Here is a 19193-nt window from a genome sequence, read left to right as displayed (position 1 = left end):
TAGAGACGGGTGACATCACTGGGATGTAGCCTATGCATACACTAGAGACTGGTGACATCACTGGGATGTAGCCTATCCATACACTAGAGACTGGTGACATCACTGGGATGTAGCCTATCCTTTCTCTAGAGACTGGTGACATCACTGGGATGTAGCCTATCCATTCACTAGAGATTGGTGACATCACTGGGATGCAGCCTATCCATTCACTAGAGACTGGTGACATCACTGAGAATTCAGCCTATCCATACACTAGAGACTGGTGACATCACTGGGATGTAGCCTATCCATTCACTAGAGACTGGTGACATCACTGGGATGCAGCCTATCCATTCACTAGAGACTGGTGACATCACTGAGGATGTAGCCTATCCATACACCAGAGACTGGTGACATCACTGAGAATGTAGCCTATCCATTCACTAGAGACTGGTGACATCACCGGGATGTAGCCTATCCATTCACTAGAGATTGGTGACATCACTGGGATGTAGCCTATCCATACACTAGAGACTGGTGACATCACTGAGAATGTAGCCTATCCATTCACTAGAGACTGGTGACATCACTGAGAATTCAGCCTATCCATTCACTAGAGACTGTTGACATCACTGGGATGCAGCCTATCCATACACTAGAGACTGGTGACATCACTGGGATGTAGCCTATCCATACACTAGAGACTGGTGACATCACTGGGATGTAGCCTATCCATTCTCTAGAGACTGGTGACATCACTGGGATGCAGCCTATCCATACACTAGAGACTGGTGACATCACTGGGATGTAGCCTATCCATACACTAGAGACTGGTGACATCACTGGGATGTAGCCTATCCATTCACTAGAGACTGGTGACATCACTGGGATGTAGCCTATCCATTCACTAGAGACTGGTGACATCACTGAGAATTCAGCCTCTCCATTCACTAGAGACTGGTGACATCATTGAGATGTAGAGACTGGTGACATCACTGGGATGCAGCCTATCCATACACTAGAGACTGGTGACATCACTGGGATGTAGCCTATCCATACACTAGAGACTGGTGACATCACTGGGATGTAGCCTATCCATTCTCTAGAGACTGGTGACATCACTGGGATGTAGCCTATCCATACACTAGAGACTGGTGACATCACTGGGATGTAGCCTATCCATACACTAGAGACTGGTGACATCACTAGGATGTAGCCTATCCATACACTAGACTCTAGAGACTGGTGACATCACTGGGATGTAGCCTATCCATACACTAGAGACTGGTGACATCACTGGGATGTAGCCTATCCATTCACTAGAGACTGGTGACATCACTGGGATGTAGCCTATCCTTTCACTAGAGACGGGTGACATCACTGGGATGTAGCCTATGCATACACTAGAGACTGGTGACATCACTGGGATGTAGCCTATCCATACACTAGAGACTGGTGACATCACTGGGATGTAGCCTATCCTTTCTCTAGAGACTGGTGACATCACTGGGATGTAGCCTATCCATTCACTAGAGATTGGTGACATCACTGGGATGCAGCCTATCCATTCACTAGAGACTGGTGACATCACTGAGAATTCAGCCTATCCATACACTAGAGACTGGTGACATCACGGGGATGTAGCCTATCCATACACTAGAGACTGGTGACATCACTGGGATGCAGCCTATCCATTCTCTAGAGACTGGTGACATCACTGGGATGCAGCCTATCCATTCTCTAGTGGCTGGTGACATCACTGGGATGTAGCCTATCCATTCACTAGAGACTGGTGACATCACTGGGATGCAGCCTATCCATTCACTAGAGACTGGTGACATCACTCGGATGTAGCCTATCTATTCACTAGAGACTGGTGACATCACTGGGATGTAGCCTATCCATTCACTAGAGACTGGTGACATCTCTGGGATGCAGCCTATCCATACACTAGAGACTGGTGACATCACTGGGATGTAGCCTATCCATAAACTAGAGACTGGTGACATCACCGGGATGTAGCCTATCCATACACTAGAGACTGGTGACATCACTGGGATGTAGCCTATCCATACACTAGAGACTGGTGAATTCACTGAGAATTCAGCCTATCCATTCACTAGAGACTAGTGACATCATTGAGATGTAGAGACTGGTGACATCACTGGGATGCAGCCTATCCATACACTAGAGACTGGTGACATCACTGGGATGTAGCCTATCCATACACTAGAGACTGGTGACATCACTGGGATGTAGCCTATCCATTCTCTAGAGACTGGTGACATCACTGAGAATTCAGCCTATCCATACACTAGAGACTGGTGACATCACTGGGATGTAGCCTATCCATTCACTAGAGACTGGTGACATCACTGAGAATTCAGCCTATCCATTCACTAGAGAATGGTGACATCACTGGGATGCAGCCTATCCATTCACTAGAGACTGGTGATATCACTGAGGATGTAGCCTATCCATACACCAGAGACTGGTGACATCACTGAGAATGTAGCCTATCCATTCACTAGAGACTGTTGACATCACTGGGATGCAGCCTATCCATACACTAGAGACTGGTGACATCACTGGGATGTAGCCTATCCATACACTAGAGACTGGTGACATCACTGGGCTGCAGCCTATCCACTCACTAGAGATTGGTGACATCACTGGGATGTAGCCTATCCATATACTAGACTCTAGAGACTGGTGACATCACTGAGAATGTAGCCTATCCATTCACTAGAGACTGGTGACATCACTGAGAATTCAGCCTCTCCATTCACTAGAGACTGGTGACATCATTGAGATGTAGAGACTGGTGACATCACTGGGATGTAGCCTATCCATACACTAGAGACTGGTGACATCACTGGGATGTAGCCTATCCATACACTAGAGACTGGTGACATCACTGGGATGTAGCCTATCCATTCTCTAGAGACTGGTGACATCACTGGGTTGCAGCCTATCCATACACTAGAGACTGGTGACATCACTGGGATGTAGCCTATCCATTCACTAGAGACTGGTCACATCACTGGGATGTAGCCTATCCATTCACTAGAGACTGGTGACATCACTGGGATGTAGCCTATCCATTCACTAGAGACTGGTGACATCACTGAGAATTCAGCCTCTCCATTCACTAGAGACTGGTGACATCATTGAGATGTAGAGACTGGTGACATCACTGGGATGCAGCCTATCCATACACTAGAGACTGGTGACATCACTGGGATGTAGCCTATCCATTCTCTAGAGACTGGTGACATCACTGGGATGTAGCCTATCCATACACTAGAGACTGGTGACATCACTGGGATGTAGCCTATCCATACACTAGAGACTGGTGACATCACTAGGATGTAGCCTATCCATACACTAGACTCTAGAGACTGGTAACATCACTGAGAATGTAGCCTATCCATTCACTAGAGACTGGTGACATCACTGGGATGTAGCCTATCCTTTCACTAGAGACGGGTGACATCACTGGGATGTAGCCTATGCATACACTAGAGACTGGTGACATCACTGGGATGTAGCCTATCCATACACTAGAGACTGGTGACATCACTGGGATGTAGCCTATCCTTTCTCTAGAGACTGGTGACATCACTGGGATGTAGCCTATCCATTCACTAGAGATTGGTGACATCACTGGGATGCAGCCTATCCATTCACTAGAGACTGGTGACATCACTGAGAATTCAGCCTATCCATACACTAGAGACTGGTGACATCACGGGGATGTAGGCTATCCATTCACTAGAGACTGGTGACATCACTGGGATGCAGCCTATCCATTCTCTAGAGACTGGTGACATCACTGGGATGCAGCCTATCCATTCTCTAGAGACTGGTGACATCACTGGGATGCAGCCTATCCATTCTCTAGTGACTGGTGACATCACTGGGATGTAGCCTATCCATTCACTAGAGACTGGTGACATCACAGGGATGCAGCCTATCCATTCACTAGAGATTGGTGACATCACTCGGATGTAGCCTATCCATTCACTAGAGACTTGTGACATCACTGGGATGTAGCCTATCCATTCACTAGAGACTGGTGACATCACTGGGATGTAGCCTATCCATTCACTAGAGACTGGTGACATCACTGGGATGCAGCCTATCCATACACTAGAGACTGGTGACATCACTGGGATGTAGCCTATCCATTCTCTAGAGACTGGTGACATCACCGGGATGTAGCCTATCCATTCATTAGAGACTGGTGACATCACCGGGATGTAGCCTATCCATTCACTAGAGACTGGTGACATCACTGGGATGTAGCCTATCCATTCACTAGAGACTGGTGACATCACTGAGAATTCAGCCTATCCATTCACTAGAGACTGGTGACATCACTGGGATGTAGCCTATCCATTCACTAGAGACGGGTGACATCACTGGGATGTAGCCTATCCATTCACTAGAGACTGGTGACATCACTGAGAATTCAGCCTATCCATTCACTAGACTGGTGACATCATTGGGATGTAGCCTATCCATTCACTAGAGACTGGTGATATCACTGAGAATTCAGCCTATCCATTCACTAGAGATAGGTGACATCACTGGGAATGTAGCCTATCCATACACTAGAGACTGGTGACATCACTGGGATGTAGCCTATCCATTCACTAGAGACTGGTGACATCACTGGGATGCAGCCTATCCATTCACTAGAGACTGGTGACATCACTGAGAATGTAGCCTATCCATACACTAGAGACTGGTGACATCACTGGGCTGCAGCCTATCCATTCACTAGAGACGGGTGACATCACTGGGATGTAGCCTATCCATTCACTAGAGACTGGTGACATCACTGAGAATTCAGCCTATCCATTCACTAGACTGGTGACATCACTGGTATGTAGCCTATCCATTCACTAGAGACTGGTGACATCACTGAGAATTCAGCCTATCCATTCACTAGAGACAGGTGACATCACTGGGAATGTAGCCTATCCATACACTAGAGACTGGTGACATCACTGGGATGTAGCCTATCCTTTCTCTAGAGACTGGTGACATCACTGGGATGTAGCCTATCCATTCACTAGAGATTGGTGACATCACTGGGATGCAGCCTATCCATTCACTAGAGACTGGTGACATCACTGAGAATTCAGCCTATCCATACACTAGAGGCTGATGACATCACGGGGATGTAGCCTATCCATACACTAGAGACTGGTGACATCACTGGGATGCAGCCTATCCATTCTCTAGAGACTGGTGACATCACTGGGATGCAGCCTATCCATTCTCTAGTGACTGGTGACATCACTGGGATGTAGCCTATCCATTCACTAGAGACTGGTGACATCACTGGGATGTAGCCTATCCATTCACTAGAGACTGGTGACATCACTGGGATGCAGCCTATCCATTCACTAGAGACTGGTGACATCACTCGGATGTAGCCTATCCATTCACTAGAGACTGGTGACATCACTGGGATGTAGCCTATCCATTCACTAGAGACTGGTGACATCTCTGAGAATTCAGCCTCTCCATTCACTAGAGACTGTTGACATCACTGGGATGCAGCCTATCCATACACTAGAGACTGGTGACATCACTGGGATGTAGCCTATCCATACACTAGAGACTGGTGACATCACTGGGATGTAGCCTATCCATACACTAGACTCTAGAGACTGGTGACATCACTGAGAATGTAGCCTATCCATTCACTAGAGACTGGTGACATCACTGAGAATTCAGCCTATCCATTCACTAGAGACTGTTGACATCACTGGGATGCAGCCTATCCATACACTAGAGACTGGTGACATCACTGGGATGTAGCCTATCCATACACTAGAGACTGGTGACATCACTGGGATGTAGCCTATCCATTCTCTAGAGACTGGTGACATCACTGGGATGTAGCCTATCCATTCACTAGAGACTGGTGACATCTCTGAGAATTCAGCCTCTCCATTCACTAGAGACTGGTGACATCATTGAGATGTAGAGACTGTTGACATCACTGGGATGCAGCCTATCCATACACTAGAGACTGGTGACATCACTGGGATGTAGCCTATCCATACACTATAGACTGGTGACATCACTGGGATGTAGCCTATCCATACACTAGACTCTAGAGACTGGTGACATCACTGAGAATGTAGCCTATCCATTCACTAGAGACTGGTGACATCACTGGGATGTAGCCTATCCTTTCACTAGAGACGGGTGACATCACTGGGATGTAGCCTATCCATACACTAGAGACTGGTGACATCACTGGGATGTAGCCTATCCATACACTAGAGACTGGTGACATCACTGGGATGTAGCCTATCCATACACTAGACTCTAGAGACTGGTGACATCACTGAGAATGTAGCCTATCCATTCACTAGAGACTGGTGACATCACTGGGATGTAGCCTATCCTTTCACTAGAGACGGGTGACATCAATGGGATGTAGCCTATGCATACACTAGAGACTGGTGATATCACTGGGATGTAGCCTATCCATACACTAGAGACTGGTGACATCACTGGGATGTAGCCTATCCTTTCTCTAGAGACTGGTGACATCACTGGGATGTAGCCTATCCATTCACTAGAGATTGGTGACATCACTGGGATGCAGCCTATCCATTCACTTGAGACTGGTGACATCACTGAGAATTCAGCCTATCCATACACTAGAGACTGGTGACATCACGGGGATGTAGCCTATCCATACACTAGAGACTGGTGACATCACTGGGATGCAGCCTATCCATTCTCTAGAGACTGGTGACATCACTGGGATGCAGCCTATCCATTCACTAGAGACTGGTGACATCACTGGGATGTAGCCTATCCATTCACTAGAGACTGGTGACATCACTGGGATGTAGCCTATCCATTCACTAGAGACTGGTGACATCACTGGGATGCAGCCTATCCATACACTAGAGACTGGTGACATCACTGGGATGTAGCCTATCCATTCTCTAGAGACTGGTGACATCACCGGGATGTAGCCTATCCATTCACTAGAGACTGGTGACATCACTGGGATGTAGCCTATCCATTCACTAGAGACTGGTGACATCACTGAGAATTCAGCCTATCCATTCACTAGAGACTGGTGACATCACTGGGATGTAGCCTATCCATTCACTAGAGACGGGTGACATCACTGGGATGTAGCCTATCCATTCACTAGAGACTGGTGACATCACTGACAATTCAGCCTATCCATTCACTAGACTGGTGACATCACTGGTATGTAGCCTATCCATTCACTAGAGACTGGTGACATCACTGAGAATTCAGCCTATCCATTCACTAGAGACAGGTGACATCACTGGGAATGTAGCCTATCCATACACTAGAGACTGGTGACATCACTGGGATGTAGCCTATCCATTCACTAGAGACTGGTGACATCACTGGGATGCAGCCTATCCATTCACTAGAGACTGGTGACATCACTGAGAATGTAGCCTATCCATTCACTAGAGACTGGTGACATCACTGAGAATTCAGCCTATCCATTCACTAGAGATAGGTGACATCACTGGGAATGTAGCCTATCCATACACTAGAGACTGGTGACATCACTGGGATGTAGCCTATCCATTCACTAGAGACTGGTGACATCACTGGGATGCAGCCTATCCATTCACTAGAGACTGGTGACATCACTGAGAATGTAGCCTATCCATACACTAGAGACTGGTGACATCACTGGGCTGCAGCCTATCCATTCACTAGAGACTGTTGACATCACTGGGATGCAGCCTATCCATACACTAGAGACTGGTGACATCACTGGGATGTAGCCTATCCATACACTAGAGACTGGCGACATCACTGGGATGTAGCCTATCCATTCTCTAGAGACTGGTGACATCACTGGGATGTAGCCTATCCATTCACTAGAGACTGGTGACATCACTGAGAATTCAGCCTCTCCATTCACTAGAGACTGGTGACATCATTGAGATGTAGAGACTGTTGACATCACTGGGATGCAGCCTATCCATACACTAGAGACTGGTGACATCACTGGGATGTAGCCTATCCATACACTAGACTCTAGAGACTGGTGACATCACTGAGAATGTAGCCTATCCATTCACTAGAGACTGGTGACATCACTGGGATGTAGCCTATCCTTTCACTAGAGACGGGTGACATCACTGGGATGTAGCCTATGCATACACTAGAGACTGGTGACATCACTGGGATGTAGCCTATCCATACACTAGAGACTGGTGACATCACTGGGATGTAGCCTATCCTTTCTCTAGAGACTGGTGACATCACTGGGATGTAGCCTATCCATTCACTAGAGATTGGTGACATCACTGGGATTCAGCCTATCCATTCACTAGAGACTGGTGACATCACTGAGAATTCAGCCTATCCATACACTAGAGACTGGTGACATCACGGGGATGTAGCCTATCCATACACTAGAGACTGGTGACATCACTGGGATGCAGCCTATCCATTCTCTAGAGACTGGTGACATCACTGGGATGCAGCCTATCCATTCTCTAGAGACTGGTGACATCACTGGGATGCAGCCTATCCATTCACTAGAGACTGGTGACATCACTGGGATGTAGCCTATCCATTCACTAGAGACTGGTGACATCACTGGGATGTAGCCTATCCATTCACTAGAGACTGGTGACATCACTGGGATGCAGCCTATCCATACACTAGAGACTGGTGACATCACTGGGATGTAGCCTATCCATTCTCTAGAGACTGGTGACATCACCGGGATGTAGCCTATCCATTCACTAGAGACTGGTGACATCACTGGGATGTAGCCTATCCATTCACTAGAGACTGGTGACATCACTGAGAATTCAGCCTATCCATTCACTAGAGACTGGTGACATCACTGGGATGTAGCCTATCCATTCACTAGAGACGGGTGACATCACTGGGATGTAGCCTATCCATTCACTAGAGACTGGTGACATCACTGAGAATTCAGCCTATCCATTCACTAGACTGGTGACATCACTGGTATGTAGCCTATCCATTCACTAGAGACTGGTGACATCACTGGGATGTAGCCTATCCATTCTCTAGAGACTGGTGACATCACCGGGATGTAGCCTATCCATTCACTAGAGACTGGTGACATCACTGGGATGTAGCCTATCCATACACTAGAGACTGGTGACATCACTGGGATGTAGCCTATCCATTCTCTAGAGACTGGTGACATCACCGGGATGTAGCCTATCCATTCACTAGAGACTGGTGACATCACTGGGATGTAGCCTATCCATTCACTAGAGACTGGTGACATCACTAAGAATTCAGCCTATCCATTCACTAGAGACTGGTGACATCACTGGGATGTAGCCTATCCATTCACTAGAGACGGGTGACATCACTGGGATGTAGCCTATCCATTCACTAGAGACTGGTGACATCACTGAGAATTCAGCCTATCCATTCACTAGACTGGTGACATCACTGGTATGTAGCCTATCCATTCACTAGAGACTGGTGACATCACTGAGAATTCAGCCTATCCATTCACTAGAGACAGGTGACATCACTGGGAATGTAGCCTATCCATACACTAGAGACTGCTGACATCACTGGGATGTAGCCTATCCATTCACTAGAGACTGGTGACATCACTGGGATGCAGCCTATCCATTCACTAGAGACTGGTGACATCACTGAGAATGTAGCCTATCCATTCACTAGAGACTGGTGACATCACTGGGATGTAGCCTATCCATTCACTAGAGACTGGTGACATCACTGGGATGTAGCCTATCCATTCACTAGAGACTGGTGACATTACTGGGATGTAGCCTATCCATTCACTAGAGACTGGTGACATCACCTGGATGTAGCCTATCCATTCACTAGAGACTGGTGACATCACTGGGATGTAGCCTATCCATTCACTAGAGACTGGTGACATCACTGGGATGTAGCCTATCCATTCACTAGAGACGGGTGACATCACTGGGATGTAGCCTATCCATTCTCTAGAGACTGGTGACATCACTGGGATGTAGCCTATCCATTCACTAGAGACGGGTGACATCACTGAGAATTCAGCCTATCCATTCACTAGAGACTGGTGACATCACTGGGATGTAGCCTATCCATTCACTAGAGACTGGTGACATCACTGAGAATTCAGCCTATCCATTCACTAGAGACAGGTGACATCACTGGGAATGTAGCCTATCCATACACTAGAGACTGGTGACATCACTGGGATGTAGCCTATCCATTCACTAGAGACTGGTGACATCACTGGGATGCAGCCTATCCATTCACTAGAGACTGGTGACATCACTGAGAATGGAGCCTATCCATTCACTAGAGACTGGTGACCTCACTGGGATGTAGCCTGTCCATTCACTAGAGACTGGTGACATCACTGGGATGTAGCCTATCCATACACTAGAGACTGGTGACATCACTGGGATGCAGCCTATCCATACACTAGAGACTGGTGACATCACTGGGATGTAGCCTATCCATTCACTAGAGACTGGTGACATCACTGGGATGCAGCCTATCCATACACTAGAGACTGGTGACATCACTGGGATGTAGCCTATCCATTCTCTAGAGACTGGTGACATCACCGGGATGTAGCCTATCCATTCACTAGAGACTGGTGACATCACCGGGATGTAGCCTATCCATTCACTAGAGACTGGTGACATCACTGGGATGTAGCCTATCCATTCACTAGAGACTGGTGACATCACTGAGAATTCAGCCTATCCATTCACTAAAGACTGGTGACATCACTGGGAATGCAGCCTATCCATACACTAGAGACTGGTGACATCACTGGGATGTAGCCTATCCATTCACTAGAGAATGGTGACATCACTGGCAATGTAGCCTATCCATACACTAGAGACTGGTGACATCACTGGGATGTAGCCTATCCATACACTAGAGACTGGTGACATCACTGAGAATTCAGCCTATCCATTCACTAGAGACTGGTGACATCACTGAGAATTCAGCCTATCCATTCACTAGAGACTGGTGACATCACTGGGATGTAGCCTATCCATTCACTAGAGACTGGTGACATCACTGGGATGTAGCCTATCCATTCACTAGAGACTGGTGACATCACTGGGATGTAGCCTATCCATACACTAGAGACTGGTGACATCACTGGGATGTAGCCTATCCATACACTAGAGACTGGTGAATTCACTGAGAATTCAGCCTATCCATTCACTAGAGACTAGTGACATCACTGGGATGTAGCCTATCCATTCATTAGAGACTGGTGACATCAATGGGATGTAGCCTATCCATTCATTAGAGACTGGTGACTTCACTGAGAATTCAGCCTATCCATTCACTAGAGACTGGTGACATCACTGGGATGTAGCCTATCTATTCACTAGGGACTGGTGACATCACTGAGAATTCAGCCTATCCATTCACTAGAGACTGGTGACATCTCTGGGATACAGCCTATCCATACACTAGAGACTGGTGACATCACTGGGATGTAGCCTATCCATACACTAGAGACTGGTGACATCACCGGGATGTAGCCTATCCATACACTAGAGACTGGTGACATCACTGGGATGTAGCCTATCCATTCATTAGAGACTGGTGAATTCACTGAGAATTCAGCCTATTCATTCACTAGAGACTAGTGACATCACTGGGATGTAGCCTATCCATACCCTAGAGACTGGTGACATCACTGGGATGTAGCCTATCCATTCATTAGAGACTGGTGACATCCCTGAGAATTCAGCCTATCCATTCACTAGAGACTGGTGACATCACTGGGATGTAGCCTATCCATTCACTAGAGACTGGTGACATCACTGAGAATTCAGCCTATCCATTCACTAGAGAATGGTGACATCACTGGGATGCAGCCTATCCATTCACTAGAGACTGGTGACATCACTGAGGATGTAGCCTATCCATACACCAGAGACTGGTGACATCACTGAGAATGTAGCCTATCCATTCACTAGAGACTGTTGACATCACTGGGATGCAGCCTATCCATACACTAGAGACTGGTGACATCACTGGGATGTAGCATATCCATACACTAGAGACTGGTGACATCACTGGGCTGCAGCCTATCCACTCACTAGACATTGGTGACATCACTGGGATGTAGCCTACCCATACGCTAGACTCTAGAGACTGGTGACATCACTGAGAATGTAGCCTATCCATTCACTAGCGACTGGTGACATCACTGAGAATTCAGCCTATCCATTCACTAGAGACTGTTGACATCACTGGGATGCAGCCTATCCATACACTAGAGACTGGTGACATCACTGGGATGTAGCTTATCCATACACTAGAGACTGGTGACATCACTGGGATGTAGCCTATCCATTCTCTAGAGACTGGTGACATCACTGGGATGCAGCCTTTCCATACACTAGAGACTGGTGACATCACTGGGATGTAGCCTATCCATACACTAGAGACTGGTGACATCACTGGGATGTAGCCTATCCATTCTCTAGAGACTGGTGACATCACCGGGATGTAGCCTATCCATTCACTAGAGACTGGTGACATCACTGGGATGTAGCCTATCCATTCACTAGAGACTGGTGACATCACTGAGAATTCAGCCTCTCCATTCACTAGAGACTGGTGACATCATTGAGATGTAGAGACTGGTGACATCACTGGGATGCAGCCTATCCATACACTAGAGACTGGTGACATCACTGGGATGTAGCCTATCCATACACTAGAGACAGGTGACATCACTGGGATGTAGCCTATCCATTCTCTAGAGACTGGTGACATCACTGGGATGTAGCCTATCCATACACTAGAGACTGGTGACATCACTGGGATGTAGCCTATCCATACACTAGAGACTGGTGACATCACTGGGATGTAGCCTATCCATTCTCTAGAGACTGGTGACATCACTGGGATGTAGCCTATGCATACACTAGAGACTGGTGACATCACTGGGATGTAGCCTATCCATACACTAGAGACTGGTGACATCACTGGGATGTAGCCTATGCATACACTAGAGACTGGTGACATCACTGGGATGTAGCCTATGCATACACTAGAGACTGGTGACATCACTGGGATGTAGCCTATCCATACACTAGAGACTGGTGACATCACTGGGATGTAGCCTATCCTTTCTCTAGAGACTGGTGACATCACTGGGATGTAGCCTATCCATTCACTAGAGATTGGTGACATCACTGGGATGCAGCCTATCCATTCACTAGAGACTGGTGACATCACTGAGAATTCAGCCTATCCATACACTAGAGGCTGGTGACATCACGGGGATGTAGCCTATCCATACACTAGAGACTGGTGACATCACTGGGATGCAGCCTATCCATTCTCTAGAGACTGGTGACATCACTGGGATGCAGCCTATCCATTCTCTAGAGACTGGTGACATCACTGAGAATGTAGCCTATCCATTCACTAGAGACTGTTGACATCACTGGGATGTAGCCTATCCATTCACTAGAGACTGGTGACATCACTGAGAATTCAGCCTATCCATTCTCTAGAGACTGGTGACATCACTGGGATGTTGCCTATCCATTCACTAGAGACTGGTGACATCACTGGGATGAGGCCTATCCATTCACTAGAGACTGGAGACATCACTGGGATGCAGCCTATCCATTCACTAGAGACTGGTGACATCACTGAGAATTCAGCCTATCCATTCTCTAGAGACTGGTGACATCACTGGGATGTAGCCTATCCATTCACTAGAGACTGGTGACATCACTGGGATGCAGCCTATCCATACACTAGAGACTGGTGACATCACTGGAATGCAGCCTATCCATACACTAGAGACTGGTGACATCACTGGGATGCAGCCTATCCATACACTAGAGACTGGTGACATCACTGGGATGCAGCCTATCCATACACTAGAGACTGGTGACATCTCTGGGATGCAGCCTATCCATACACTAGAGACTGGTGACATCACTGGGATGTAGCCTATCCATACACTAGAGACTGGTGACATCACTGGGATGTAGCCTATCCATACACTAGAGACTGGTGACATTACTGGGATGCAGCCTATCCATACACTAGAGACTGGTGACATCACTGGTATGCAGCCTATCCATACACTAGAGACTGGTGACATCACTGGGATGCAGCCTATCCATACACTAGAGACTGGTGACATCACTGGGATGCAGCCTATCCATACACTAGAGACTGGTGACATCACTGAGAATGTAGCCTATCCATTCGCTAGAGACTGTTGACATCACTGGGATGTAGCCTATCCATTCACTAGAGACTGGTGACATCACTGGGATGCAGCCTGTCCATACACTAGAGACTGGTGACATCACTGGGATGCAGCCTATCCATACACTAGAGACTGGTGACATCACTGGGATGCAGCCTATCCATACACTAGAGACTGGTGACATCTCTGGGATGCAGCCTATCCATACACTAGAGACTGGTGACATCACTGGGATGTAGCCTATCCATACACTAGAGACTGGTGACATCACTGGGATGTAGCCTATCCATACACTAGAGACTGGTGACATTACTGGGATGCAGCCTATCCATACACTAGAGACTGGTGACATTACTGGGATGCAGCCTATCCATACACTAGAGACTGGTGACATCACTGGTATGCAGCCTATCCATACACTAGAGACTGGTGACATCACTGGGATGCAGCCTATCCATACACTAGAGACTGTTGACATCACTGGGATGTAGCCTATCCATTCACTAGACACTGGTGACATCACTGGGATGCAGCCTGTCCATACACTAGAGACTGGTGACATCACTGGGATGCAGCCTATCCATTCTCTAGAGACTGGTGACATCACTGGGATGCAGCCTATCCATTCTCTAGAGACTGGTGACATCACTGAGAATGTAGCCTATCCATTCACTAGAGACTGTTGACATCACTGGGATGTAGCCTATCCATTCACTAGAGACTGGTGACATCACTGAGAATTCAGCCTATCCATTCTCTAGAGACTGGTGACATCACTGGGATGCAGCCTATCCTTACACTGGAGACTGGTGACATCACTGGGATGCAGCCTATCCATACACTAGAGACTGGTGACATCACTGGGATGCAGCCTATCTATACACTAGAGACTGGTGACATCACTGGGATGCAGCCTATCCATACACTAGAGACTGGTGACATCACTGGGATGTAGCCTATCTATACACTAGAGACTGGTGACATCACTGGGATGTAGCCTATCCATACACTAGAGACTGGTGACATCACTGGGATGCAGCCTATCCATACACTAGAGACTGGTGACATCACTGGGATGCAGCCTATCCATACACTAGAGACTGGTGACATCACTGGGATGCAGCCTATCCATACACTAGAGACTGGTGACATCACTGGGATGTAGCCTATCCCTTCATTAGTGAGCACTGAGCTGACTGTAGCATCTGGAGAATGGCTGGATGGCATAATTGTGTTTTTGTATAAGATGACCGCCATTCTGGTATAGTACTCCTTTACATGACTGTCCTTGTTGTCTCTCTCCCGCTAGTATTCTGGGTAACGAGGACGGACCAGAGTGCTATGAGCTTCAGGTGTGTGTGAAGGATTACTGTTTTGCCCGTGAAGACCATGTGTTGGGAATAGCAGTGGTTCAGCTGCGGGACATTGCTGACAAAGGCAGCTGTGCGTGCTGGTGTCCGATGGGTCGCCGCGTTCACATGGACGAAACTGGACTGACAATCCTGCGCATACTCTCCCAAAGGACCAATGACGAGGTCGCCCGGGAGTTTGTCAAGCTGAAGTCGGAGACGCGCTCAACAGAGGAAGGCAGCTGAGCCCGGACATGTCTTCTCTATGTGCCAATTCTTCCTGCTCCTGCTGCCTTCGAGCTCCTCGTCCCGTACGCTGCACAAGTGGACAGGAGCGGACAGCGAGCTGCGCGGATTATTTATTATTGTGTATTGCCCGACGGCACAGGGATCCTTCGGCGAGGGAGATACGTCAGGGGCCCTGTATATATTTATAGAAAGTGACGCTTCTCCTGCCTTCGGAGGTCCAATGGTTCTGGACGTCTCTAGCGCCCCGCTATGCTGTCTGTGACTGTTAAGGCAATGGGTGACCGGGAGCGGCGGTGCCGGACTGTGCAGCTCGCAGACGCCGAGTTCATGTCTAAAGACAATTGTGTGCAGTGAGGAACAATTAGCCTCGGAGCCCAGCCCCGTCCGCCATATTTTTTTCTTTATCATCTTGCAATATGCTGTTTGTTTCTTTTATGTCCCACATTTGAAGAACTTGTCACTTTTTTTAAGGTCACATCATTTTATCTTCGAGAAGGCGTGACGTTGTAAGACGTCTATTTTGTTTTTAATGTTTTCACAGCTGATTTTTTTTTTTAAAGACTTTTGCATAGTATGGCGGTATAGTAGTTTAGTCTTTAGGGCAGAATGCACCTTTAAGGGAGGAAGTGTTACGATAATTTTAATGTGCCATATTTCACTCGACTGGTGCTCCGCAACCAACACCGGCTTCTTACAGAGGAAAGGTGGCTAGGTTTTATTTTTTTTTAATATTATATTTTGCACTAATTTGGAGATGTATTCAGTGTCCGCTCCATTATGGGTGAGAAGAACAAGACACGATGAGGACGGAGAACCATCCTTCTATCGTTGTATTATACGGTGTAATTAGTCCCAGCGCGGCTGCCGAGGTGCACGCTACAATACATCCCACTCCTCTGTATATACAGTGTACTGACATGAGAAGCCCCTAGTCCCCTCCCCGGGCATGTAGTGATGATTGCTGCTCCTGCCAAGATTCCCTGGTGCTGGCCGTACAGTGCGCAGCTGCCACGTGACGGCAACTGTACCGTAAGTGTGAGAATATAATGTAGACTCGTTATCGTACGTGCCATAGTCACTGACCACATAGCTCAGCCCTCAATAAAGATCTTTATTGTAACATGTCTGGTCTGTTTATGTCCCATCATAATCTCACAAGGAATGACTTGGGGGTGATAAGGGGACCCCTGCATAGGCAGTATATTTTTCGATATGACGGTAAAAAAGCATTGAGGATGGGAAATTATGAAATCTCATCTACAGGGTGGGCCATGCATATGGAATCGCCTAAATAAAATGGGAATGGTTGGTGATACCAATTTCCTGTTTGTGGCACATTAGTATATGGGAGGGGGGGGAAACTTTTCAAGATGGGTGGTGACTGTGGGGGCCATTTTGAAGTCGGCCATTTTGGATCCAACTTTATATTTTTCAATGGGAAGAGGGTCATGTGACACATCAAACTTATTAAGAATTTCACAAGAAAAACAATGGTATGCTTGGCTTTAACGTAACTTTATTCTTTAATGAGTTATTTACAAGTTTCTCTTTGTTTACAGCCATTGACATGTCGCAGAGGTTAACACGTGAGGAGCGGATAGAAATTGTGTTGATGTCTGGTGAACGCAGTACCGGGGTCATTGCAGCAGATTTCAATGCAAGACACCCTGCGCAAGAAAACTGTCACCATTCCCATTTTATTTAGGTGTATCCATATAAATGGCCCACCCAAAAAAGTTTGCTTCATCACTGAACATAATGTTCTGTGTAAACTGAGGGTCCTGTTATATTTTTTGTTTTGCCCATTCTGCAAATTCAGCGCGTTGCAGATGCTGCACGACGGTCTGTAGCATCTGGCACCCCGTGAAAGACGGGCACTGCAGCTGGTAATATGACAGGGCAGTGTGGCTGGTAATGTAACGGGGTTTGTCTATTTATTACTTTGTCTAGGATAGTGGTGCTGTATGATGAGCGGGGGGGATAGGGGGATGGTGTTTTATGAGGGGAGGGGGATGTGTCTAGGTCAGAGGAGCTGCGGAGTGTAACTTTTTTATTTTCTTTAATAACAATGTGTGTTCATTCAGGCAGCCAATCTGCCAGGGTTCATTTCACCACTGATACTGGTACCTGGACAAGCAAACATGGGTAGGGGGCATTACATCTCGCTGACTGGGCTCTGGGTGACTCTGGTGGCTGTAGGGGCAGGCGGGCAAGGGGCTGCTCCACAAGTCTTGGAACCCCCAAGGCTTGCAGGACAAACCTCTGTATCTAACATTGCTTTCACTGATTCTGGCTCCTCCACCCCTTCTAGGGCCTCCACTTGTGCCATCAACCTATCTCCTATTGAGACATGCGTTCCAGCAGTGCAGAGAGAATCCACCTCCCACATTGGAGATCGCATTCACACAGCTCAAGAGTTGTGGACAGCTATCCAGGTCAAGTTAGAGCAATAGCTGTCTCCAAAGAACCTGGAGCTAGGGAAGTCCATTTGCAATAATGGTGCAAACCTGGTGGGGACAACCTCACACACATGCTTTGCATGGCTTACATCCTCAACCTGGTGGTACAGCAATCTTTCTGCCACTATCCCGGCCTGGATGCGCTTCTGCAGAAAGCACAGTCGCTGTTTGCTCACTTACGACGATCACACCGTGCAGGTCATCGACTTGCATCGCTACAGTGGTCTTTCGGCCATTTGATTTGCAATGTTCCGACACAGTGGAATTCCACTCTGCACATGTTGCAACGACTGTGGCAGCAGCGACGAGCACTGCTGCAGTATGTCCTTTTGCAAGCCTGTGCCAACGCAGTACAGGCGTGGTGCAAATCACGTTGAGTGAGCACAGAAGAAGGATCTCTGCACCCTTCTGTACAATAATGAAATTGCTACTAGGAGGTTTAGCGCTGACGATGCCGCTATTAGCATTGCTATTCCCGTCATGTACATGCTGGAGCACACTCCTCTGTGTGAGGAGGTGGTGGTCCCCGAGGAAGAGATGGAAGCAGAGGAGGATGCAGAATCGATAATATCTGTAAGTTGTGGACTGTTGTCGTACAGGTGGGTTCCATGGGAGGGTGGATTACAGCGATTGATGAGGCATACTGGTACCAGACAAACTCTGAGTGAAAGTGCAGGAGCCGAGTAACAAATGGAGGAGGAAGAGGTAATTGGCACACAAAAGTCAGTTGATGAAGAGGATAATGATCCCCTCTGTCCGTGGTTGGCTGGAGTGGACGGAGTAAGCAACCTTGACTATTACCCTGCCACAAACACGCCATGGACTTTAACCTCATGGAAGTGCCCAATACATGAGTGCCTTCATGCTGCACTATCTTCAACATGATGC

General features: G+C 47.5%; 1 protein-coding gene across 7 annotated transcripts in view; it reads left to right on the top strand.

Annotated features, from left to right (window-relative positions):
• UNC13B (unc-13 homolog B) overlaps nt 1–16966 on the top strand; it is a 409040-nt gene extending 392074 nt beyond the window's left edge. For all 7 annotated transcript variants that reach the window (XM_073553139.1, XM_073553142.1, XM_073553141.1 and 4 more), the window contains one exon: nt 15558–16966. In XM_073553139.1, the coding sequence (XP_073409240.1) occupies nt 15558–15843 (286 nt within the window). In that variant the 3' untranslated portion in view covers nt 15844–16966. The remainder of the gene's footprint in view (nt 1–15557) is intronic.
• Nucleotides 16967–19193: the final 2227 nt, after the last annotated feature.

Source organism: Dendrobates tinctorius, unplaced genomic scaffold, assembly GCF_039654945.1.
Source record: "Dendrobates tinctorius isolate UK_male_01 unplaced genomic scaffold, ASM3965494v1 ptg000197l, whole genome shotgun sequence".
Lineage (NCBI taxonomy): Eukaryota > Metazoa > Chordata > Amphibia > Anura > Dendrobatidae > Dendrobates > Dendrobates tinctorius.
The sequence above is the reverse complement of the archived record's forward strand: the minus strand, read 5'-3'. Positions and strand labels throughout refer to the sequence as shown.